The sequence below is a fragment of the Rhinoraja longicauda genome, chromosome 3, assembly GCF_053455715.1.
Source record: "Rhinoraja longicauda isolate Sanriku21f chromosome 3, sRhiLon1.1, whole genome shotgun sequence".
NCBI lineage: Eukaryota > Metazoa > Chordata > Chondrichthyes > Rajiformes > Arhynchobatidae > Rhinoraja > Rhinoraja longicauda.
In genome coordinates, this window is record NC_135955.1 from 56,751,687 (window position 1) to 56,779,002 (window position 27,316).

The 27,316-nt window shown below is 41.9% G+C and overlaps 1 protein-coding gene across 2 annotated transcripts in view; it reads left to right on the forward strand.

Annotated features, from left to right (window-relative positions):
- The window catches only part of frmd3 (FERM domain containing 3), a 150,482-nt gene that overhangs the window by 89,775 nt on the left and 33,391 nt on the right, over window positions 1–27,316 (forward strand). Inside the window, exons 8-13 of one of the 2 annotated variants that reach the window (XM_078396200.1) lie at window positions 4,708–4,806; window positions 10,189–10,277; window positions 13,621–13,684; window positions 17,349–17,437; window positions 19,968–20,042; window positions 25,442–25,510. In XM_078396200.1, the coding sequence (XP_078252326.1) occupies window positions 4,708–4,806; window positions 10,189–10,277; window positions 13,621–13,684; window positions 17,349–17,437; window positions 19,968–20,042; window positions 25,442–25,510 (485 nt within the window). The remainder of the gene's footprint in view (window positions 1–4,707; window positions 4,807–10,188; window positions 10,278–13,620; window positions 13,685–17,348; window positions 17,438–19,967; window positions 20,043–25,441; window positions 25,511–27,316) is intronic. The other variant, XM_078396201.1, reaches the window with a different exon arrangement.

Here is a 27,316-nt window from a genome sequence, read left to right on the forward strand (position 1 = left end):
TGCTCGTAAAATTAAACTCGAGCGCTACAGGAGCACTATTAAACAGAAATCTACTCACCGATATACCAATAGAGATCATCAAAGGAGCGCACCGCGGCAGCAGCAGTGGGAGCGCAGGTCAGTGGGAAAGTCGGAAAAAACACCGAGGGAAGCGAGGGGGGATTCGGAACAGGCTGAGAACCCAAGCCTTGCGTCCACCTCTGCCCAGCATACTTCTGGCCAACGTCCAGTCCCTGGCGAACAAGCTGGATGACCTGAGGGCAAGGACCAGATTCCAGAGGGACATAAAGAACTGTAACATCCTTTGTCTGACCGAAACATGGCTGACCCCGCTGGTGCCTGACCAGGTGATCTGCCCATCCGAGTCCTTCACTGTTTTCCGGGCGGACAGAACGGAAGAATCCGGGAAATCCAAGGGCGGAGGAGTCTGCTTCTTGACCAATAATAACTGGTGTAATCCTGGGAATATTAGAGATCATCAAATATTCTCGTTCCTGCTCGCCGGACCTGGAACATCTAACTATCTTATGCCGACCATTCTACCTACCCCGGGAGTTCAGCTCGGTGATCATCACAGCCGTCTATATCCCACCGCATGCGGACACCGACGTGGCACTGTCCACCCTACACGATGTGTTGTGTCAACACCAAAACAAGAACCCTGATGCGGCTGTGCCGGTGGCTGGAGACTTGAATAGGGGAAATCTCAAAAAGGTCATGCCCAACTTCTACCAACACATCACGTATGTCACCAGGGGGGAAAGAACTTTGGACCACTGCTACACGCCGTTCAGGAAAGGCTACAAGGCCGTTTCTCTCCCTCCTTTTGGGAAATCTGACCACGCTGCCATTTTCCTGCTGCCGGAGTACAAACAACGGATAGTACGGGAAGCGACAGTGACGAGGGACGTAAAGCGGTGGGCTGACCATTCAGAGGCCATGCTGCAGGATGCACTGAGCGAAGTCGACTGGAACATGTTCCAAGCAAGTTCCAGAGACGTAAATGAGTTTGCGGAAGTGGTTACGGACTTCATTGCCACAATAGCCGATACCATCATCCCCATAAGGGTCAGTATCTTCCCTAACCAAAAACCCTGGGTGGACAGGTCTATTCGCGTGGCCTTGAATGCTCGCACCGCTGCTTACAACTCCGGCCTGGCATCCGGCAACATGGACGACTACAAGGGAGAGTCCTACCGACTGCGAAGGGCAGTGAAGGATGCAAAAAAGAGGTACCGGGACAAGATGGAGTCACAGATGGAGCAGCAGGACACCAGGCGCCTTTGGCAGGGGCTACGGACTATAACTAGCTACAGCTCCAGCACCCCCTCAACCGGAAGTGCCGGCTCCTCCTTAGCTGATGACCTGAACTCTTTTTACGCACGGTTTGAGACGGGTAACACCACCAGCTCGCCGTCTAAAAACAGCACCGAAGGGGCACTGGCTAGCGAGGCTGGAGGGGGATCCACCGCCGGGGATGTGCACACATTCTCGGTGTCCGAGCATGAGGTGAGGTGGGCTCTGACGCGTGTGAACACGAGGAAAGCTGGAGGCCCAGATGGTATATCTGGGCGAGTACTAAAGTCTTGTGCTACTCAGCTTGCTCCAGTGCTCACCACAATATTCAACCACTCCTTGGCAAAGTCCGTGGTCCCTGCATGCTTCAAAAGATCCATCATTGTACCGGTGCCAAAGAATGCCTCTCCAGCGTGTTTAAATGACTACCAACCGGTGGCCCTCACCTCGGTTGTCATGAAATGCTTTGAGAGGCTAGTTAAGAAGCACATCTGCGCCCTCCTTCCTCGCAACATGGACCCACTACAGTTCGCATACCGTCCGAACAGGTCCACGGATGATGCGGTCTCCCAGGTTCTACACACCGCTCTCTCTCATCTGGACAGCCAGGGGGGCTATGTGAGGATGCTGTTCATTGACTTTAGTTCAGCATTCAACACAATAGTCCCCAGCAGACTGGTTGAGAAGCTGCTGGAACTGGGGCTTAGCACCCCTCTGTGTGCCTGGGTCCTGGACTTTCTCACTGCCAGGCCCCAAGTGGTCAGGATGGGGGAACACACATCTAGCTCCCTCACCCTGAACATAGGATCCCCCCAGGGCTGCGTCCTTAGCCCCCTACTGTACTCCCTGTACACACATGACTGTGGGGCCAGGTTCAGCTCAAACTCCATCATCAAGTTTGCTGATGACACTGTGGTGGTGGGCCGGATCTCCAACAACGATGAGAAGGCCTACCGGGAGGAGGTGGCTGATCTGGCACTCTGGTGTCAGGACAATAGCCTCCTCTTGAATGTCACTAAAACAAAGGAGCTGATTGTGGACTTCAGAAGGGCTAAACATCCAAGGACGTACACGCCACTCGAGATAAATGGGTCTATTGTGGATAGGGTGAGCAGTTTCAAATACTTGGGAGTCCGCATCGCAGAGGATCTGACGTGGGCAACGCACATTGCCGCACTGGTGGGTAAGGCTAAGCAGCGCCTTTACCACCTTAGACAACTGAGGAAATTCAGAGTGTCGCTGAGGATCCTTCATTGCTTCTACTCTGGAAGAAGAGAGCATCCTGTCCGGCAACATTACAGTCTGGTTTGGGAACAGCTCTGCCCAGGACAGGATGGCCCTGCAGAGAGTAGTGCGTTCGGCAGAACGCACCATGGGAACTACACTCGTCCCCCTGCAGGACCTATACATCAGGAGGTGCAGATCCAGAGCAAGCAAGATCATGAGGGACCCCTGCCACCCCAGTAACGGACTGTTCCAGATGCTACGATCAGGCAAACGTCTCCGCTGTCACGCTGTGAAAACGGAGAGGATGAGACGGAGCTTCTTCCCACAGGCCATCAGGACTGTCAATTTTTATAACCCCAGAGACTAAATTTTTGTCGACACTTTTTGTGCTATGTTTAGTAACTTATTAACTTTATTTATATGCTGTAATTCTTTTTGTGCACAACCCGCAGGCATTGCCACTTTCATTTCACTGCACATCGAGTATGTATATGTGACAAATAAATTTGACTTGACTTGACTTGACTTGATATTAATTATTTGGACGAGGGAATTGAATGCAACATCTCTATGTTTGCGGATGACACGAAGCTGGGTGGCAGTGTTAGCTGCGAGGAGGATGCTAGGAGGCTGCAGAGTGACTTGGATAGATTAGGCGAGTGGGCAAATGCATGGCAGATGCAATATAATGTGGATAAATGTGAGGTTATCCACTTTGGCGGCAAGAACAGGAAAGCAGAGTATTACCTGAATGGTGACCGATTGGGAGAAGGGGAGATGCAACGTGACCTGGGTGTCATGGTGCACCAGTCATTGAAAGCAAGCATGCAGGTGCAGCAGGCAGTGAAGAAAGCGAATGGTATGTTGGCATTCATAGCAAGAGGATTTGAGTTTAGGAGCAGGGAGGTTCTGCTGCAGTTGTACAGGGCCTTGGTGAGACCGCACCTGGAGTATTGTGTGCAGTTTTGGTCTCCTAACCTGAGGAAAGACGTTCTTGCCTTAGAGGGAGTACAGAGAAGGTTCACCAGATTGATCCCTGGGATGGCGGGACTTACATATGAGGAAAGACTAGATAGACTGGGCTTGTACTCGCTGGAATTTAGAAGACTGAGGGGGGATCTTATAGAAACATATAAAATTCTTAAGGGGTTGGAGAGGCTAGATGCGGGAAGATTGTTCCCGATGTTGGGGGAGTCCAGAACCAGGGGTCACAGCTTAAGGATAAGGGGGAAGTCTTTTAAGACCGAGATGAGAAAACATTTCTTCACACAGAGAGTGGTGAGTCTGTGGAATTCTCTGCCACAGAAGGTAGTTGAGGCCAGTTCATTGGCTATATTTAAGAGGGAGTTAGATGTGGCCCTTTTTGCTAAAGGGATCAGGGGGTATGGAGAGAAGGCAGGTACAGGCTACTGAGCTGAATGATCAGCCATGATCATATTGAATGGCGGTGCAGGCTCGAAGGGCCGAATGGCCTACTCCTGCACCTATTTTCTATGTTTCTATGTTTCTAAGTCTTGACTCACTAATTAGGCTTGGGCATGTCCTCCACTCCCAGTGCCAATATCATACTCCTAAAGGCCCCTTTCTTGATTTGATGGGCTGTGTGAGTGGGCTCCTGGGATTCTGGAAGGTTTGCAAAATGTAGGTAACGGTAGATCTGAAATCCATTTTATTAGCGCGCGTGTGGTGAAATGAACCTATTATTAGCTGTGTCTCAAAAGAGATTCAAACTACTTATGTTTTCGTGACAAACTGAGTACAATAATATGTCTCTTGTTGAAGACAAGGCAATTATGAAGACTTCATCAGACATTTCAATACTCTGAGCATTTTGGATTGACAACTAATTCTAAATAATCAAATTTTTGGTTTGTCTAGATTTTTTTTTCATTAAATCACACTCACTGCTGTTATTTTTCTATCATTGTACCATTTTCATGAAATATTTCTGAGCCGATCCTAAGGATTACTAAACTTAACCTAAATCATCTTCATGATATTTTGTAATACATTTTTCATCTCTAAATCCATTCGCCCTAATGTGAGATAAATTCCAGAAAAAGTAACTAAAGATGTTTAATTAGTAACTAACCTGTTCACTTAGAATCATCAAAGACAGTACGATCTAAAACCTAATGTAATTCTCCCTTCCATAACTCGTTTTCCCTTTGCTCCTGAACCCAGCCAGTGTTTTCGTGCAAACAGGCCGCCGTAACTTCTCCAGAAGTGCGGCGGAGAGGGAGCAGCTCCGAGGAAATTCCCAGCCAATGTTTCCAGAACTCTGTAAGTTATTCTTTAAACTTGAGGTTGCGCATTTTATTAAATATGCATCAGCTTTGCAGTATATACAAGTTCTGGTCATTTTTCCCATTAACTTCCCTGCATTTTTAGGAAGAGGCGCAAGGGGCTGTCCCACTAAGGCGATTTTAAGGCGACTGCCGGTGACTAGTTTGTCGCCGACAGTTCGCCGGGGTGTCGCGGACATGATCATGAGGAGTCTTCAAAGAATCGTAGTGGATCTCGGCATGTCGCTGAGAAATCAACCGGTATGAAATTTCTCGGCGACAGCTGGCTTGTCGCCAGGTATCGCTGCTTATTGCGGGCGCTGTCGCATGCTGTCCCCAGGTTTGCTAGGTTCTCTTAGATGCATTTAGAAGCACGTGATATAAAATTAAGTAAAGTCATTTGAAGATACCATAAAATACTTGTGTTTAACCAATTTATTTACCGTCAGGACATTTGACAGGTAGATTGGAGGCGACAGTTTGACGGTCAGGTAAGTGTGGGAATTTTTGCGATGTTTATGGCCATCAGCGATTACATTTAAAGTAGGCTTCCAACCCAGATATGCAACGCAGAAACCAGATCCCGTACATTTTCAAAGAATGCCCACACTTCGCACAAAAATCCATTTAACCACTTTAAAAATTTTTTTTTTTAATACTGCTATTAGGAAACTGGAAGTCAATCCAGTTTATGCCTTGTTACCGTGAAGCTTGGTTTTCAAGTAACCTGGGCAAGATGTTATATTTCAAAACTCTCAAGTAATTCAAGATTCAAGATTCAAGATATCTTTATTTGTCATCCAAAAAACAAGTTTTTTGGACGAAATTTCGTCACCCACAGTCCAACAATAAGAGCAATAAAATAAGCAAATTACACAACCCCAACCAACACAAAACCCCCCAAAAAGAAACATCCATCACAGTGAGTCTCCTCCAGTCCCCTCCTCACTGTGATGGAAGGCCAGAATGTCTTTTTCTCTTCCCCTGCCTTCTTCTCCTGCGGTCAGGCTGTTGTCGTTGCCATGTTCCAGGCTGCGCCGGACGGTGAAATGTCCGCAACGGGCCGACCCAAGCCCCGCTGTAAGTCGGGGCGGTCGGGGCTCCCGACATTGAAGCCCCCGCCGAGCAGAGAAAATTCCGTGGCCTATTTCAGGCCGCGCCGGACGGTGAAATATCCGCGGCGGGCCGACCCAAGCCCCGCGATCCGGGGCGGGCGAACACGCTGCCGCTGCCGGAGCTCCCGATGTCGGCATCCACGCGGCCCGAGCCTAAGGCGAGTCGCAGCCGCTCCCGCAGCCTCCGAGAACGGCCGGCTCCGCTGATGGTGAGTCTGGTCCGCGGGCTCTGCGAACCAGAGCCCTGGAGGCCGCCAGCTCCAGGAGTTGGGCCGATGGTAGGCCGCAGCAGGAATGGAGACACGGCCCAGAACACAAAGGTCGGGTCTCCGTTCGGAAGGGACACATATTTACAATGTTACAGTTCCCCCCCTCCCCCCCACATACACACATAGTACACAAACACAAAAACACCACATCACAACTACAATTAAGACAACAAAAACAACAAAAACACAAAGACAAATGGACTGCAGGTAAGCCGCAGCTGCTAGGGCAGCGCCGCCATCTTCCTGAACAGTGATTTTAGCGAAAATTAAGACGCCGAAGCATTGATAAGCGTGGAAATTTTGCGATGTTTCCGAAGACGGTGTAATCTCGACCTGACTCGGCAATGTCGTGGTCATTGTTGTAGGGTAAAAGAAAATGTTGCCGATCTGCTACGACTTTGACAGTCGTCGGCAGTCACCTAAAAAATTGCCTAAGTGGGACAGGCCCTTAACTGGCATATCCAGTTCACCCCTATCTAGATCGTAGAACCTAGACCTGCGTACTTCATTAATCCCTGAATATTTGAATAATTCTTCATTCAATAGACAATAGGTGCAAGAGTAGGCCATTCGGCCCTTCGAGCCAGCACTGACATTCAATGTGATCATGGCTGATCCACAATCAGTACCCCGTTCCTGCCCTCTCCCCATACCTCCTGACTCTGCTATCATTAAGAGCTCTATCTAACTCTCTCTTGAAAGAGTTAGATCCAGAGAATTGGCCTCCATTGCCTTTTGAGGCAGAGAATTCCACAGATTTACAACTCTCTGAGTGAAAAAGTTTTTCCTCATCTTTGTTCTAAATGGCCTACCCCTTATTCTTAAACTGTGCCCCCTGGTTCTGCACTCCCCCAACATTGTGAACATGTTTCCTGCCTCTAGCATGTCCACACCTTTAAAAATCTTGTATGTTTCAATAAGATCCCCTCTCATCCTTCTAAATTCCAGTGTATCCCAGTCGCTCCAGTCTTTCAACATACGACAATCCCGCCATTCCGGGAATTAACGTAGTGAACCTACGCTAGGTTTTTTAGCCTTACTGCCATCAATCCCATTGACTTAGGTTTGAGTGACCTTTTCCATGTATCTATACACTGTAAATGGATCGATTGTGATCATGTATTGTCTTTCTGCTGACTGGTTAACACGTGATAAAAAACTTTTCACTGTACCTTGGTACATGTGACAATAAACAAAACTGAAACTGAACTGAAACCTCAGACAAAGGCACGGAATTTGTTTCCTGCAAATTGATAAACATTTTTTGTTTAGTTTAGAGACACAGCATAGAAACAAGGCACTTTGGCCCACCCAGTCCATGCTGACCATTGAACACTCATTCACACTAGCTTTACGTTATCCCATTTTCTCATCTACTTACACACTGGGAGAAATTTTACAAGGCCAATTAACCTACAAACCTGCATGTCTTTGGGATATGGGAGGAAACACATGTCCTTGTGGTTCTTGCTAATGTATTACCTCCAATCCAATACACTTGAATCTTGCATAACAATATTGTGGTGTCACATTATTAAATGCCTTGTATAAGAACAAATATACTATTTACATAACTAGTTACAACTTCAGCAATCTCTCAAGGATTTGACAAATTGTTTCTTTCACTAAACTATTATCATTATTTTCTTATTATGTTATAATTGGCCGGATGCAAGAATCCTAATAAATGTTCTAACATTTGCCTGTTTTCTCACTCTCCTTTCTTGAACATTTCTCTTACATTTGTAATTTTTCAATCCACATTGACCATTCTGTAACATAAGAAATATGGCAGTTCAAAACATGATGATCTCCAAAGCCCCCTCTTTGAGATCTGATCCAAGGGCTTATCAGTTTCTATCCTCACAAAATTCCCTTGTACATTTTATTTACTAATATCAAGTTCCACACTCTGTAAACTATTTGTTTCAAGTGGTTTCAAATATGATTCTTGTACTTTCTATTGTGAAGATAGAAAACCACAATTACAAAATATCGTGGAAATTGTTCGAGTTGCCTCAATGGTTCATTTGGTTATGGTGGAGAAATATTTACTCCAGTGAGAGTTAAAAATCAACCACATCACCATCAGTAAATAGTTAGCAATTAGGATGCTGCTGCTGAAAATCAAATAACCTTTTAACCCCATAGGCAGAAAATTAACTCAGTATGCGAGAAGCTAGAATTTTAGGGAGGAGTAAGCTGAATATCAGAGGAAATCTAAAACAGAGTAATTTTCAAATTGCTGCGTTGTCTGTAGATAAATTTAAAGAAAGTCGTCATCTTACTTGGCCATTTAGGTCATATAGAGCTACATTGAATGTACTATTCAAAAAACAATTCAGCCAATTGAACTGTGTTGGTGTCTACGCCCCACACAACTCATTCATATTTCTTCCTACCAAATTTAATCTACTCTGAAATCATTTGTATTCCTCTCTCCCACATGTGCTTCTCCAATTTACTTTGAAAAACATTTATACTATTCATCTGAAATACATAATGGGAAGCAAAATCGTGTACTTTATTATTGACTCTATTATGTTTATAGTCCTTAGTTTTGGACTTCGCCAGAAGTCATAACATTCTGCTGGATTGTGGTGCAGTTGGTCAGAGCCTCAAACTGGCTTTTTGCAGGATATCCAGAGCTGTGCAGGTTTCTGTGGTTGCACCACATCCAACATCCTTCCATCTGTGCTGCAACAGTTGTCCAGAAGGCAGGATGACAAGGTAACAGGTGGTTGAATCTAAACATTCACCCACAGAATGCAGAAGGTTGGGAATTATCTGATAATCAGACATTTACAAACAATTGGAAAAATAATAAAGAAAGAAAAATACATTGAAATCATCTTCAACTTATGTGAATTAATTACAAACATTGATATTAATTAAAATAAAGTTTTTTAAAAAAGCTTTCTTTAATTTTTGTGAAGGTTTCTGATACGCTTCACTTGAAAGGGGCCTAAAGCTGATGGACCAGATATAAATGTATCAGGCCCTCTACTTCATACATTATGGAACACCGCCACAGCCCCCCATTCGACTCTCCGTGACCATGACTTAGTAATGAGTACAGGGTAGAGTGGGAGGTGAGATGTGCAAATTCATCAGCAGGTTCAATGCAGCAAGAATGGATTAGCTGTACCTTTGAATTAACAGACCAATAACTATCCTAGGAGAATTTTAAGCGTTTCTCTAAGGATCATACCTAAAGTTCAGCATGACGCAGCTGATCATTTCTCAGTGTAACTTGTTGAACCTCTTTTATAGTTTCTAAAACTTTTTTTAGGTCAGCCCTTACCTCTTTTTAAAGAGGAAAATATATTCAGCCATTCATTATGGTTATTTACAGTTTTGGTATGAATGTTGCAAGTTTAGTTTAGTTGATAAAGCATAAATTAAAAGCTGAAATTGCCAGACAGTGTAGATAGAGTCAGTAATTTGGAATTTGATATCTAATGACATAGGAAGAAAAGAGTATTTCTTGTATCGTTGCATTATATCTTTTATCTTTATTCCACATTTTCCAGATTTGATAATATGGTAATCAGAGATGTGCAAAGTTGCACAGTTTCAATTTATATTTTGATTCAATACTGCATGTCAAAAATTGAATTAAGATAATTATAAATCACAGGAAGATATAAGAACATACAACATCTAAATGTCGTAGTGTAAAATAGAATGATAATGATTTTGTATTTATTAGTTTATTGTAAAATTATTTTAGGGCTGGCAGCAAGTTTGTTAAAACCTTACCAATGACTTTACAAAGAGTTTATTCTGCTAATAGAATAAGCACAGATTTATGCTACTGATGTAATCAAATTAATCCTCTGACTACAAATTCAGTGAGGGGAAATTTGACCAAATCATCTATGCTTTTCAACCCTGCCTTTGAAACAGCAGATAGAATATCATTCTGAGAACAGTTTGTGGCCTTTTTAGATAATCTCTTGAAGGAATTGTAACTATTTGTCTTTTATCTTTCAGGATTCCTCAGGGGCAACAGCTTTCATAGGGTTCACTGCCACAGGTTTTGTCGTGTTCCAAGGGACTAAACGGATCCACCTCATAAAATGGTAAACAGTACTTGCTCGCACAACCCTAACCCTACCTCAGCAGGGTCGATATCCATTTTTATATCAGCAAAACTTTATCTGTATATATCTCACTTGACTATGACAATATGTTGCATTTGGTACTGATAAGATGCACTAAAATTATCCTTGTGTAACTGGTCATTTTATACCGTAAGTAATATTTATGGCTTTTTTATGATATAACTGGTTATGAAACCATGGTTTTTATATATCGAAGGATTTTGAATGGTATCATATCTACATGATAGTTTCTGGGATTTATTTTCATCATCACGATGAGTAGTGATTTTATTGCCAAATGTTTTTTTTCACATCACCTTATAGTAATATTAAATACAAGTACACTTCAACAATATTTCACTGATGTAATTATGTCAGGATATTTAAAAAATGGTATTCAAATGCAAGTCTCTTTGTTATACAGGTGTTGCTCTTGCACTCTTTATAATTGAAAGATGCAGCAACACAGGTTGTCCATCTGGTTTTCTTCTGATGTAGCAATACAGGTTGTCCAGGTGGTTTTCCTCTGATTGGGCCATCTAGAATAATCTCGATTGACTTTTTGCCACAAAATTATTTTCTTGTTTTTGTTTCGATGCATTGAGTTATTTGCACTGTTACTGAATCTCACTCTAGACACTAATGACAGTGTGCTGATGTCCAAGGTTGATCCTCATTGATTTTAGAATCTGCCAATGTCAGGATTGTTGCCTTGTGGAACAGGTACAGGTACAATGAAAATCTCGCAGCAGCATCACAGGAGCATAGACTCAGACAACATTTGCCAATAAAATCACCTCTTAATGTGATGAGGAAAATAAACCTCAGAAACTGCCATGTGGATATGATACCACTCAAATCCCTTCAATATATAATTACGCATAATTTCCAGACAAGTTATACCAGATACCAAAAATGACTACGTGAAAAAAAATTGTTAATGTGATGAGGAAAATAAACCTCAGAAACTGCCATCCAAAACACTTTAGACAACAAGTTCTTGGCAGTGCAAGAGGTGGTTCTATTGCTGAGGTAGGGTTAGGGATGTGCAGGTCAGTTCAAGTACCTGAGAGTTGTAAGAAAGTATATTTCTGTAACTGGTGGTATGGGATCTCAGGCTTCTGCACCTCCTGCCCGATGGTAGTGCCGAGAAGCGGGCAGGGCCCGGATGGTGAGGATCCATAATGATAGATACTGTCTTTTTGAGGCAGTGCCTCATGTGGATGCTCTTGATGATGCCTATGACGGACTGAGCTGTGGTTGGATTAGAGGGAAGGAAGTGGCTTCTAGCTTTTGAAATTGAGTGGGGTATTGGTGCAACGCTGCTGCGATGCAGGGGAATCCTCGATGGATAAGGAATTTTGGTCAGAATATTTATCAGGAAACCTATGGTAGTGAGGGGAACAGGAGGACCACTTTTGCTTGTCTTGTCTCACTAAGTAATGGAAAAATCTTGCTTTGGTCGCCCTCCTGCCTTGTCTGCAGTTATTATCCATGCCTTGGGTAACAATAACATGTAATTTTGGATTTTAATCAAAATGGATTTTTAGGTGAGTTGAAGTTAGTTTAATGCAACCTGAAATTTAAAATTGCTGCTCATTGGATAAGGGTGAGTAAAGAATGGTTAAGCATGCTGCTCCATTTTAAATGCCCATCTGCCCATTGTTGCTATTGTAATCTATAGAAAATATAGATAAATAGATGATTCGGAAATGTACCAAGGTAAAGACCAGAAAATTGTATAGGCCACAATTAAACCACCACAGCCTACTTTGATATAATTTAGTTAATTATTGACACTTCTACGTAGAAAATAGGTGCAGGAGGAGGCCATTTGACCCTTTGAGCCAGCACTGCCATTCATTGTGATCATGGCTGATCATCCACAATCAGTAACCCGTGCCTGGTTTCTCCCCATACCCCTTGATTCCGCTAGCCCCAAGAGCACTATCTAAATCTCTTTTAAATTCATCCAGTGAATTGGCCTCTACTGCCTTCTGTGGCAGAGAATTCCACAAATTCTTAACTCTGGGTGAAAAAGTTTTTTCTCATCTCAGTTTTAAATGGCCTCCCTTTTATTCTTATTGTCAATTGAAATCATGAAAGGGTCTTAACTGGGTGGAAATTTAATGTGGCCAAAGATTACTATTTTTCCAAAGAATAACATGCACTTTATGCCCATTATTATTTTTGATTGGATATACAGGAAGAGTTATATGAGTGAATAGATTTATTATCCCTTGAAAATTACAAAGTGGTGGTACAGTTTAAGATGAATAAAGTGTTTCATACAGCTGAGAAGTAATTTTCTCTGGTGAATAAGTTTAGAACAATGGGACATAACCCCAAAATTAGAAATAAGCTGTTCAAGGTTATTGTCAGAAAAGCTTCATAGAAAGGTCAGTGGAAATCTGGATATCTTTTCCCAAAAAACTTCTGTCACTCAATTAATGAAAAGTTCAAGACCCGAGTTAAATTTCAAAACTCGACTTCTGTTAGATAACCAAATTCTGTCACAATGTAATAATTGAAATTACCGTCAGGTATAAATAAACTAAATAACATGTGTCAATACATTTTGGACTCTGCAGTGTGAAAATATGGTATGTGCATCTCACACCTTGCTCCACCGCTAGATTCAGCACTGAACCCAACATCAGTTCCTGTTCATACTGACATGAAAGGCCCACTATATTGTATTTGGCCACCGGCTTTACACCAGCCATCTGGTCTGGCACCATTCATTCAAATGTGGTTCTGACCTTCATTGAATAGCTAAGTGAAGCTTATTAATATTAATGTTTTAAATTCATGTACATTGGTAAACCATTAAAAAATATATTCTTTTTTAATTGCATTTCAATTGTTTTTAAATGGCTTGGATTATTTGAAACATTTAGTAAAATATGTTGCTTGACAGCCTAAACAATCGCTTAGAATTCTCTGGGGACAGCAGATCAGGATGCCCCTCTGGGATGTTGGGAGCTACACAGCCCATGGCGATGTGGGGAGAGGCAAATGCATTGTCCAGTCTGAGTCAAGCATGATATTCTTTGGTATATTGTACACCTATTATTAACACTTTTGGGAATAGTAGGCTCGACAGCATCAGTGGAGCGAAAATAGTGTTCATCTTTCAAGGCAATTATCTTCCTTTAAAACTGATGAAAGGATGCATTTTCTGCTTTTGATTTACATTACCAGCCTTCAGTTTTTGATTTCCACTTTTTTCATGTGCATGGGACTAATGTGTTTTGATCACTTGTATTGTGTTCTTACTTTATGCTATAATTTTTCCCATAATTTTTTTTCTCTTTTCCAGGTCTGACGTCAGCAAATTGAAATTCAGTGGGAAGACGTTCTGTGTTCATGGTCTTCAGAAAGAAGTCAGGCATTACTTTTTCTTGGTGTACATTTATTTGTAAATGATGAGGAAACATTATAGTGTACTGATTGATCAGCCTCTCCTGTGTAAAAAAATCTGTGCACCACAGGATAGTTTGTCTGTTTTTATGTTATGACTGTTTTTGTAAAGCGCTTTGAGCACCTGGTAAAGCGCTATATAAAATAAATGCTTATTATTATTATTATGTCTCCTTGCATTTATAGGATAACATATCAATTCATTAATTGTAAATATGAATTTGCTTTCCACCTAAATTATTAAACTTTGCCTGTTTCTGTCAACCAGGTTGGTACATCTGGGTTTTCCACTATTTGTCTGATATATCTGATAATATAACCTGGCAGAAAGTAATAGCAACCCATCACTGTGTACATGCTCAAATTCTCATTTTCACACTTCAAAGAACTTAATATAGTGCTCAATCATCAGCACTTCCTAAATCATGAATGCAGCTGTGCTATGCGAGAAGCTGAATGCAAGTTAACTATGACCCCCAGCATTTTTTGATGAAACCTATTAAAAACATAGTGTCCTTCTGGGGCAGAAAGTGGTCTTGTATCAACTGCACGTCCAAGCTGGCTTGGCATGAATGAGTGAATGACTTGTGATACTCCAGGTACCCCACTGGTCCTGAAATGTATATGGGATGGTTTTTTAAACCAATTTGTGGAAGAACCGACTAGAGGACAGGCCATCCTAGACTGGGTATTATGTAATGAGGAAGGATTAGTTAGCGATCTTGTTGTGCAAAGCCCCTTGTGCAACAGTGACCATAATAGGGTGGAATACTTTATTAGGATGGAAAGTAACACGGTTAATTCAGAGAATAGGGTCCTGAACTTAAAGAATGGAGACTTTGAAGGTGTGAGATGGGAATTGGCTAGGATAGACTGGCAAATTATACTTAAAGGGTTGACGGTGGAGATGCAAAGATTTAAAGACTGCATGGATGAACTCCAAAAATTGTTCATCCCTGTCAGGCGAAAAAATAAAATGGGGAAAGCAGCTCAACATGTCTAAAGAGGGAAATCAAGTATAATGTTAAATCCAAGGAAGAGGCATATAAATTGGCCAGAGGAAGCAGCAAACCGGAGGACTGGGAGAAATTTAGAACTCAACAAAGGAGGACAAAGGAGTTAATTAAGAGGAGGGAAAAAGAGCATGAAAGAAAGCTCGCAGAGAATATAAAAACTGACTCTAAAAGCTTCTTTAGATATGTAAAAATGAAAAGATTAGTGAAGACAAATGTCGGTCCCTTACAGTCAGAGAGAGATGAATTCTTAAACGATTGGACAGGCTAGATGCAGGAAAAATGTTCCCGATGTTGGGGAAGTCCAGAACAAGTGGTCACAGATTAAGAATAAGGGGTAGGCCATTTAGGACTGAGATGAGGAAACATTTTTTCACCCAGAGAATTGTGAATCTGTGGAATTATCTGCCACAGGAGGCAGTGGAGGCAAATTCATTGGATGTTTTCAAGAGAGAGTTAGATTTAGCTCTTCGGGCTAAAGGAATCAAGGGATATGGGGAAAAAGCAGAAATGGGGTACTGATTTTAGATGATCAGCCATAATGAATGGTGGTGCTGGCTTGAAGAGCTGAATAGCCTGCTCCAGCACCTAATTTTCTATGTTTCTGGTTGTCATATTAAGGCCTAGAAGCTGCAGCTGCTCCAGCCATAATTAGGGAAAGTGTTTCAGCTGAAATACAACTCTAGTCAGTAGCAGGATGAGATAAGCAACTGCTGTAATCTTGAGCAAAAACAGTGCTGTGGACCCTCATCAGTCTAAGGAAGGATCCAGACCTGAAAAATCGTTTGTTCCTTTCCCACCACAGATGCTGTCTGGCCTTTTGAGTTCGTTAGCACTTTGTTTTTCTAGATAACAGCAAGTTTTGCTTTTGTTGATAATACTCAAACATTTTTAATATGCTGCAAAACTTCTTGTACTGCACTGTACTGTATTGATCCATGAAAGTGAGTAGTTAATCATGTTATGAGTGTGCAGTGAAAGCATTTGGCACACTTGCCTTAATAGGTCAGTAATGAAGAGGTTATTTGACACTAGCTTTCATTGGTCAGAGTATTGAGTACAGTAGTTGAGATGTTATGTTGCAGTTGAATGCGATGTTGGTAAGGCCAAATGTGGAATACAGTTCTGGTCATTCTGCTCCAGGAAAGATGTCATTAAACTGGAAAGGGTGCAAAGATTTATGAGGATGTTCCTCCTCTGGTCCTCCCATGTTTATTCCCTTTCGCATACCCCCACTCCTGGCCCACATTAACCCTTTTCGTCCCCTTTCCTACAACCAGGTCCCATTCACCTACAACCCATTTTTTTCACCCATTGACCTCTCCAGTACCCACCCACCCCTTCCCATCTGGTTCCTGTTCTATCGGCCCTCACCTCTCCCCTAATGCTGCTCATCATCGCGTTACATACTAAACCGATTCCAGCACTGGTAGCCTTTGTATTCCTGCTTATTGCTCATCCAGCTGTGCCATCTTTAATCTTCCCTCCCCCTACCTAACCACATTTTTTATTTCTCTTAACTCCACCCCATCCCCCATCCCTCATCCCTCATCCCTAGGGTCGACCTGTTTCTCATCCTTTACCCCTCCTGGTCCAACAACCACCCACTGTCCCCTGACTCACCACTCACTTTCTCCTCTTTATACTGACTAGCTCCCCTCTCAGTCTTGATGCTGGGTTTAAACTCAAAATGTCAACAATTCCTTTCCCACCACAATGCTACTGGACCCGCTGAGTCCCTCCAGCAGACAGTTTATTGGTCCAGATTCCAGCATCTGAATTATCTCGTGTCTCCTCTCTGTTATTCAATTTGAGATTGATTTATTTGTATTTTGCTATATGTAATTTACAATGAGCTTTTGATTAATTTTGATTAAATTCTATTGTTAGCCAAGCAAAATAACATCAATTTGTTTGATACGTAAAGCTCCAATCATTGTGAATTTATAAATGATAGGAACAGAATTAGGCCATTGGGCCATCAAGTTTATTCCACCATTCAATCATGGCTCTAACCCCCATTCTCCTGCCTTCAGCCCATAACCCCTGGCACACGAACTAATCAAAAAGCTATCAATCTCCGCCTTAATGAGGAAGAAGAACAAATCACATTTAAAATCTCGCAGCTGGGCTTCATTCTTTCATTGCATTGAAATATTATGTCTGCAAATAATGAGCCATATTGTATAGGAAGTCTTAGGTCAAGTTGCTGGTCTGTGCTACAGCAGTAGTAGTAGTAGAACAAAAGAACAAAACAAGGGACTGCAGATAACAAAATATTATCTTCAGCCAGAATGGAAGTGAAAACCTAGTCAATGATCTCAGTTTGATGATCATAATGTGAACCTTCTGAAGGGTGCAGGTGTGCAAATGTTTAGCTGAATACCTGCTGGGTTTGGTGCCCACTACTTCATGATGATCCACCAGAAGAATTATAATTTTTAAAAGAGGTACCAACACCTTTGAGCATGTGTGTTGTGAAGGTAGAGCTGTGGTGATAAGTAACAAATTTGATCAATTTATACATGCTCAAAACAAATGTATATTTTATTTTGTTTATAGTCATAGTTTTGCAGAATGTATATTTATCAATTCTTTTATCTTAATTATTCAGAAGAAGATTGTGCTGACATACCATACCTCAACACCAGATGCTTGTAAACATCTTTGGAAATGTGGTGTGGAGAACCAAGCATTTTATAAGTGAGTTTGTAATTAGTGAATTGGTTTTATGCAGAATTAAAGAATTTTCTCAGCTTATTTAAAAATGTTCCTATATTTTGCCCTCTCTTTCAAAATTAGTTACAAATTAATAAACTGAGAACTTTTAAAATTTTGTATTACATTTGACTTGAATACTTTGAGGTCAATATTACAGGGATGAAGGGTGCAACTATAGTAGGCATGCATAGGCCTCTTGTATTTTTAAAGGTGTTGAGAGAAGGCAGAATTGTCTGATTCCTTTTGCATTCGACATTTTTGTTTGCTGCCTTTTCAGAACAGCTCCAAGAACTGGTCACAGAAATAACTTTGAAACATAATTCCAATACCACTTACCAACACTGAATGGAAAAGATGCAAATCTCACAGCCTCTCTTTTTTTATGGCATCTATACTGTTCACTGACATTTCAGTAGCACCATTGTGTCATATGACTGTTTCTTTGTTTGCTGTGATTTGAAAAATTCTGGCACAGAGAACTAGAATGCTCCAGATTCTGTTTCTGGTGCTTCTAACTCTGAAACGAAACTATAGCACAGAACTACGAACAGTGATCATTCTTAACAATGCTGCTAAATACAATTTGTGGATATAAATCAATCTTAACTGATTAAATAAAACTGCTAATACTCAAAATCTGAAATAAAAACACACATGTATTGAGCATTACGGAAAGCAAAATTGTGTTACTGTTTTGAAGTTGAAGACCCATCATCGAAACTGGGGATATATCAACCTTGTTTACTTCACATTATATATTAACTAATTTGGTCATAGTTTGGATATTCAAATTTCATACCCAGAAATGATGATGGGGGAATCTGAGGCATTGGCAGAATCTGAGGCATTGGTTTGATTTTGAGAGTTGCTCCAGATGTTAGTAAGAAGCAATTTCAGGGATCGAGTGGGTCACATGTATCTTCGTTGATCCTGATTCAATGCCTAGATCATAATTTAGGTCTATCCGATGTTAATCTTTTTCTTTGTAATGGATTGATACAACCAACAAGTTTATTTGACCAATTCAGAGGACATTTAGTCACAATGGCGAATTATATAAAGGACAACAGATTTTCTTTCATGAGGAATATTAGTGAATCCATTGACATTTTGCAATAATCTGACTGCTTTTTCATTGATACCTGTGGGATTCTGTTTGCACAAGCTTTCGAATTTTTAGCTGTGCTGAATTTGGTGAAAAACTCTACTTAAATCATTATGTAAAGTTGATGGTTAATGTGTCCATCATTATGGTCCATACATTCCTGTAAGTAGAGATTACTTCAATGAAGGTGGTATAGTTTCTTTCCTCTTTTACTCCATTCCAACTATACTTCCTTCTCCGATTTTCAAAACATTGTTATCTTCTCTCTTCTTAAAAAATGTACCCTGCTTTCCCTGTACGTGTGAACTCTCATGCTATCTTAAATCTTGTCCTCTTGGTGTGTTCTTGAATTTGTGTTATCTCACTGGTCTTCATTCATCTGTATCATGTCTGTGCTTCTGTACTCAACCCTTTCCTTCTCCCATAGATTCTCCCTCTTCCCCATCTTTGTGTTGCTGCCAACAACTTGCAGTTATGTAGCAACTGAGCACCTCATTCTTCCTCTTCACTGCTGCCACCCAGCTGTTTGCTTGGAATCTGCTTCTCTCTGAGCCATAACTTCCTCCAGTTAAATATCTTCAGGATCATCTCAAACCTACTTCTCTCAACACCAATTTTTCCTTAATCTTAAATAAAAGTTGGGCCAATTTCCTATATTAATCAAATTTCAGATTATCATCATTAGCTGATTTTAATAACTCTCCAACTAATTTGATTTGTTCTGAAAGCTTTCAATGACATTTTCCAACTCATTTAATTGGTTCATGTTGATCAATATGTTGATAATTGGTTCATGTTGGTGGTAGCAGGGGACAGGAGGAATTGGGTGCTGAAGGAATGAGGTTGCATATTGCAAAATTGTGCATAATTTTCTGGTCACTAATATTACTCATTGGAAAATTGTGGTATGGACTCTGGAATATATACTTTTTGCAAGGAGAAATTATTTCTTTAGCGAGAGGTTTTGGTTCTATTATATTGAACAGATCTGTTTGACAGTATTCATAGTCCTCTGAACGATGGAGTATGTGCACACAGCACTCCACGCTGTGCCACATCGTGCCCATTCTATTGAATGTTTGGATGTAAGGCTGCTTGCAAAGGTGATAGTTTTCGTTTGTTAAAACATATATATTTTTGCAATAATAATTGTATTGAAAAAAGAAAGGAAAGGGGTTTTTCATACTATCTTGGTATAGTTTCATGGTCATTGATGCCACTTACCGTTTAGCCAAGTGAATTCACCAGTCCACAATTTTCCCCGTTAGACTTTTAATGAACTGAAAAATTGTGGACTAATGCGCAGAAGCAGTGAATATTGTCTTTTACATAATACTGAATAGCATATGTAGATACAGATTCTCCTCTCAAACTTCAATAGTAATAGCTTTTCCCATCTTATTATAGGTATGCAAAATCCAGTCAAATTAAGACGGTCTCCAGCAGCAACATCTTTTTCAAAGGCAGGAGATTTCGCTTCAGGTGAGTGTTTTCTTTTGTGTTTTATGCTTCAATAAATTTGTTGCCTTATTTTGCCCTAAGGTTCTAAATATAATTAATAACCTATGTTTCCTATAATAACCCAAAGAATATGAAAACTATTGAACATACAATGGCACATGAGTGCTGTCCTGGAAGGTTTATATGTCAGAGATGTGAAAGAACAGGATCTGTCATTAATCCCTGACATTAGTTAGCTGGTCCACATAATTTCAAATGTTATTGGACCATATAATTTCACATGTTGATGTACAATGGATGCAGCTGTAATGCCATTCCACATATTCTACTTCTACTTAATTCATGCGTCATGATTGGCATACAGAATGCATATTGTATGTGTATGTGAGGACAAAGGACCTGGTCTCGGACATGGTGGTCTGCAGCACAGGGGTTCCGCATTCCTCCATTCTTGTTCACCCTGTACACTGCTGACTTCAGGCACAGCTCTGCAAGCTCCTATCTACAGAAGTTCTCTGACGACTCTGCCATCGTCGGCCTCATCACAGGCGACGATGACAGGGCATACAGAGAACTGATCAAGGAGTTTGTGGACTGGTGCCAGCGGAACCGCCTCCGGATCAACGCGGGGAAAACCAGGGAGATGGTGGTAGATTTCCGCAAGCACAGCCAGGTCCCCACAACACCAGTGAACATCCAGGGAATGGACATCGAGAGGGTGGATTCTTATAAGTACATGGGAGTCTACCTAAATAATAAATTGGACTGGACCGAAAACACTGATGCGCTATACAGAAAGGGCCAGAGCAGACTTTATCTGCTAAGGAGACTCGGGTCCTTTGGAGTGCAGGGGGCACTCCTAAGGACCTTCTACAACACGGTAGTTGCATCAGCCATTTTCTATGGAGTGGTCTCCTGGTGCAGCAGCATCTCAGCGGCGGAAGGGAAGAGACTCGACCAGCTGGTCAGGAAGGCCAGCTCTGTCCTGGGTTGCCCCCTCGACTCAGTGCAATGGTGGGAGAGAGGTGGATGATGGCAAAGTTAACATCGCTGCTGGACAACGATTCTCACCCCATGCAGGACACTGTCACTGCACTGAGTAGCTCCTTCAGTGACAGACTCCTTCACCCCAAGTGCGTGAAAGAGAGATATAGGAGGTCCTTCATTTCCGCTGCTGTGAGACTGCACAACCACCACTGCTCCAGCAGACGAGTCAACAGTGACAGTTAAGAACACACAGAAAACTGATGACAATTTATCCTTGTCTTTACTTTTATTTATAATGAATGATCTCTTGCTATCCACTTTGCTGCTGTAACACTGTAAATTTCCCCGGTGTGGGACGAATAAAGGAATATATTATTATTATTATTATTATTATTATTATTATTATTCTGTTTAGCGAATAGAAATGCTTAAGAAAGTGAGTGCTCAGAACGATTTCACACTTTGGAGGATTCATGTGAGAAGTTGTGCCTATCTCTTGAGGATTAAGATCTACTCTAATTTTGATGGAAATTCTCATTTTACACTTTTAGAAGAAAATTTGTAGATATAATACCATTCCTATTTCCAGTTATGAATTAAATCAGAGGAAAAAGGATAAGAGAGAGTGAGAGTGGCAGGTATCAGATATTATCCATGGATCTCAAGACATGTTGGGGCAGCATGGTGACGGAGCGGTAGAGTTGCTGCCTTACAGCAACAGAGACCCGGGTTCGATCCTCGCCGTGACTTGCATGGGTTTTCTCCAGGATCTCCGGTTTCCTCCCACACTCCAAAGACCTATGGGTTTGTAGTTTAATTGGCTTGCTATAATTGTAAATTGTCCCTGGAGTGTGTAAGTTAGTGTGCGGGGATCGCTGGTCAGCACAGATTCGGCGGGTCGAAGGGCCTGTTTCCGCGCAGTATCGCTAAACTCTATAAACTCTAAACATGGTTCTCGGGAAGGTGAAGAGCACCATTTCCTATTGATATTAAACATCCTGATGGACAGATGGACTTTTAAACCTTTTCACCGAACACAAGAAAAGTCAATACTGAAATGTCAAAACTGTTGTGGTTAATGGGCAGATGAAATTGAAAGTAAATTATTTTGATAGTAACAAGAAGTTACAAGGACCTTGAGTCAAAATCTATTGGTTGAGGATGAATAATAGTTAGAAGAGTTAAAAATATAGAATGCTCAATGCCCAAATAGTTTTGTAATGCCTAAAATCTCAGAGCTAATAGGAAAATATGCATCTGGGTAAAAGCATATGGAAAGGCAGCCAAATAATATCAAAACATTAGTGTTCCAATATGAAATAATTGGGGGGAAGGATCTGCTTGTTGACTGCCACTGCTACAGTGGTGAGAAGGTTGGTCCATCACTTAAAATTTTAAAAGTAGAAGGTCAAGTCTACTTTTAAAATTTTAAGTGATGGACCAATCTTTGTTCTCTAAATAGTAACTCCAGATTAATGGGATAGTCCCCACTTTGTGATCATTGGCCTTGTTTAGTTAATCTGCATCAGACATCAGAATGTGGGATGGTAAAAATTGATCTTGCGACACATATTCTAGAAGAAATGAATCTAACCAGAGTTTCTGAATACAATACAGTAACCAGTAAGACAATGTTTGGGTGAAAATTTATTCGGCTCAACTGTGATGTTCACTTTCCACAGAGCTGAGAGGTATTGAGGAACTGAGGGACTTTCGTGTATAGGTGGAAGATGGCAGCATAGGCAGAGCGGTGGTGAAGGCTTGCAGGGTACTTGCTTTCATTTACCGGGGAAAGTATATGAGCAAGAATGTTATGGTACAACTTCTTTAAAAATTGGTTAGGCTACAATTGAAGTACCATGTGTATTTCTGCTTGCCACATGATAGGAAGGATGCGATTGCACAGGAGAGGGTGCAGAGGTGATTCTCTTCAACTTCACCACCAATTTTCATCCTGCACTCAAATTTACTTGGACCATCTCCGACACCTCCCTCCCCTTTCTTGATCTCACCGTCTCCATCACAGGAAATAGACTATTGACTGATGTCTATTACAAACCCACTGACTCCCACAACTATCTCGACTACACTTCTTCCCACCCTGCTTCCTGCAAAGATAATCCCCAACTCCCAATTCTTCCGTCTACGCCGCATCTACGCCCAAGATGAGATATTCCATACCAGGACATCTGAGATGTCCTCATTCTTTTGGGAATGAGGGTTCCCCTCTCCCATCATAGATGAGGTCCTCACTCGTGTCTCCTCGGTACCCCACAGCTCCGCCCTTGCTCCTCCTCCCTCAGGTCGCAACAGAGACAGAGTCCCTCTAGTCCTTACCTTCCACCCCATCAGCCGCCGCATACAACACATAATCCTCTGAAATTTCCGCCACCTCCCATGGGATCCCACCACGAGCCACATTTTCCTATCTCCACCCCTTTCCGCCTTCCGCAGAGACCGTTCCCTCCGCAACTCCCTGGTTAACTCATCCCTTGCCACCCAAACCATCCCCTATCCAGGTACGTTCCCCTGCAACTGCAGAAGATGCAACACCTGTCCCTATGTAATCTCCTCCCTTGACTCTGTCCGGTAATCCTGACAGTCCTTTCAGGTTAGGCAGAGGTTCACTTGCACCTCCTCCAACCTCATCTACTGTATCCGTTGTTCAAGATGTGGACTCTTATACATCGGCGAGACCAAACGCAGACTGGGCGATTGTTTCGCGGAACACCTTCGCTCAGCCCTCCTGAACCTACTTGATCTCCTGGTTGCCGGACACTTTCATTCTCCTTCCCATTCCTACACAGACCTTTCTGTCCTAGGTCTCCTAGCCTAGAGCGAGGCTAAATGCAAATTGGAGAAACAGCATCTCATATTTCGCGTGGGCTGTTTACAGCCCAGTGGTATGAATATTGATTTCTCTCACTTCAGGTAGCCCCAGCATTCCTCCTCTCTCTATCCCTCCCCACCCAAGTCACAGTAGCTTCTCATTTTCACCCTACAAATAGCTAACAATGGCCTGTTTCATTTATCATCATAACTTTTCTGCATATCTTTTATTCGTAGTTCTTTATCTCTCCACATCACCGTCTATATCTCTCGTTTCCCTTATCCCTAACCAGTCTGAAGAAGGGTCTCGACCTGAAACATCACCCATTCCTTCTCTCCAGAGATGCTGCCTCTCCCGCTGAGTTACTCCAGCTTCTTGTGTCTATCTTCTCTTGTATGTTGCTTAATGTGGAGCATTTCAGTTACGAGGGCGGGATTTGTTTTAATTCCAGAATTAAGGTCCAGAGGAAGTTCAGTTTAGAACTGCAAAAGGTTTATAAAACTCTGAGGGGTATGGATAGGGAAAATAGTAAGAAACGTTTCTCCATAGCAGAGGTGTCTGAAACAATGAGGCATAGGTTTAAGATGAAATGCAGAAGGTTTAAAGCGGACCTGAGAAACATTTTTTTTTTAGCCTGAGGTTGTTTGGAATCTGGATGTACTGTCTGAGGGAATGATAGAGGCAGAGACTCCTAAAAAATTTCAGAAGTAACCAGCATTTTTCAAGGCATAGTAGACTCTGAACCTAGTGGTAGAATATGGAATTACTACAGATAACAACTTAAAAACCGACGTTATCACCCCATGACCAGTGAGTACATTACGGGAGAAAACCAGTATAAACTACTTTGTTAAAGTACATTTCTTATCCTGTATTTTACTTAAGAATATTTTAAGCAATATTTTCAGAAACATAGAAAAAATATAGGAAAAAATAGGTGCAGGAGTAGACCAATCGGCCCTTCGAGCCAGCACCGCCATTCAATATGATCATGGCTGATCATCTAAAATCAGTACCCCGTTCCTGCTTTTTCCCCATATCCCTTGTTTCAACCATGGACAAGGGTCGGCTCCTCGGGCCGGGGGGGTTTTGGGACAGGAGGGAGGGGTCGGGGCAAGGAGCGGCCTTTGGGCCCGGGGAGGAAACGGGTCAACCCCTTGGGCCAGGAGGGAAAGGGTCGGCACGGGGTCGGTGGCATGAGCGGCCTTCAGGCCCGGGGAGGGAAGGGTAGGGGAGTGGCCGGTGGTCGATCCCTCAGGCCTTGGAGGGCCCTGGAAGGCATGGGGGGGTGGGGAGGGGGCAGCCCTCGGGTCAGGAAGGGGCCCGGGAAGGGATGGCCCTCGGACTCGGGAGGGAAGGTGGGAATGGGGTAGAAAGTGGGGAGTGGGGGTGGGGGGAGAAGGAGCGGTCCTTGGCAAGAAGGGGTCAAGCAAGCAAGGGAGGACCCGGGTGGGGGAATGGGAAGGGAATGGTCCGCCCTCGACCTAGTCTCTGTGACCCCCCACCTGCAGTCCCTGGATCCCAGCATCGGCCAAACCCGCGGTCAAATAGGCCAAAAAAAGTTAAACATTTGCCAATAATATAATCTTTATTTCATTTGTAGTGGAAGAGTTGCCAAAGAAGTTATAGAAGCAAGCACCAAAATTCAGCGCACCCCTCCTGAAGTTCACAGGTAACAGTAAAATAAAAGTTTCCATTCCCTCTATTGTCACTAAGAGAGACGTGTTATTCAGAAAGCACTCAGCCATAGTTAAAAACAATGGCTGATTATCTTTCAAATTACACGTAGCTAGATCTCCTTTAGCCATTTACTGGGTCTCCCAATGTATTCCCCAATCTTGGATAACAGGCTTTTAAGAACATAAAAATATAAACTGGAATAGGTCGTTCAGCTCTCTGAGCCTGTTCTGCTATTCAATAGGATTATGGCTGATCTTATGCTAATTTTTTTTTAATAGCATCCTGACACCTGCACACTTAGTTACTGCTTTTCATATGCCTGCACACTGACAAATCCCATTTCAATAAAAAAGTTTAAAAAAATTCTTCTTACCAATGTAAAGAACTCACATTTTTCAACATTACTATCCGTATGCCCATGTCTTGTATGCTAATTTAGCAGGTTCCATTTCAGTACATATGACAATTAAACACTGTCGACTCTTGATTCTTTTACAGAGTTATTGCTTCTTCTGTATATCTCACTTTTTTCTTTAGCTTTGTATCATTAGAAAACATATCATTAGAAAAGTTGCAGCTGGGAAATTCAATCTCTGGTCACTCGCAAAGAATGTTCTATCTAGTGATGTCTGCATCTTTTATTCCATTGAAACTGAATTTCGGAAGCAGAGGTGAAGTCACAACTGCTACAATATGGTGCAGCTGGTGTTACCAACTGACCATGAATTTTCAGTCGCCTGTTTTTTTATCAACAAAGCCATTATATTAGTTGTCAAAACTAATGGCATTCCATTTCTAACAGTCTGCCAAATGATTCACTTCTTAACTTATCAGCATGCATAGGGGACTGGTTAAAGAACTATTTTCTGTTGCATACTAATATGTCTCCTCTAATCCTATGAATTTAATACAGTCTAAAAGGTGCACAGAGATGGCGAAGAATAAGATTTTACTGCTCTCCATGTGAGAAGTGACCTCCATCTGCTGTTCCATGTGAAGTTTCAGCATATGTACGATTAAAATCGTGAACTTGACATCTTACCATCTCCTGTCTCAATATTTTGTTCAGCTGTAACTCTTGCTGCTCCAGACCTCTTCACTAGTTTCGTGGTGCCCCTCAACATGTACTAAACAATTCTGAAGTGGTTAGACCTGCCAACGAAGCCTGATGTTGGCAACATTAGACTGAAGCAATGCTCGTGTGCCAGCAGAGGTCACAGGCATCTCGGTTGAAATATTGCATACCCAGGAGCGATTGTTGTGCTTGAGCTATTAATATTTTTGGAATGCGATGACTGTCAAGAAAAGTTATAGAAACTGAATCATTCAATCATCTACAGCTTAACACCTTTGAATGCATTTATCCACAAATGAGTGAAATATCCCTTAAGCAGACCTTGCTTTTCTGTAAAGTTACTTGAATTTGTACTGCTAGTTTTGTCCGTATTTTAAATGTATTTTTCACTAGTTCTTCTTGGAGGACAGGAGGCAGTATTCTGTCCAAGTAACTGGCATTTATGTTTAATTCTTGAATGAGAGCAGGAATGCTATTCAATCACAGCACGAAGAAACTGACAATAAAGACCTTTGAATGTCAGCCAAGAGAACGTCACTGATATCGTTAACTTAAGGTTAATCTATTTGAAAACTCACATCTATAGCAGTTGTTGGAAATAAAAAAAAGAAAAGATACAGAGAAATCTACAAACATAAAATTACACATATACAGTATATTGAAGAACAGATAAATAATATGAGTAGTTACTTAAAACATTGGGCTATTTAATAGATGTAGAAA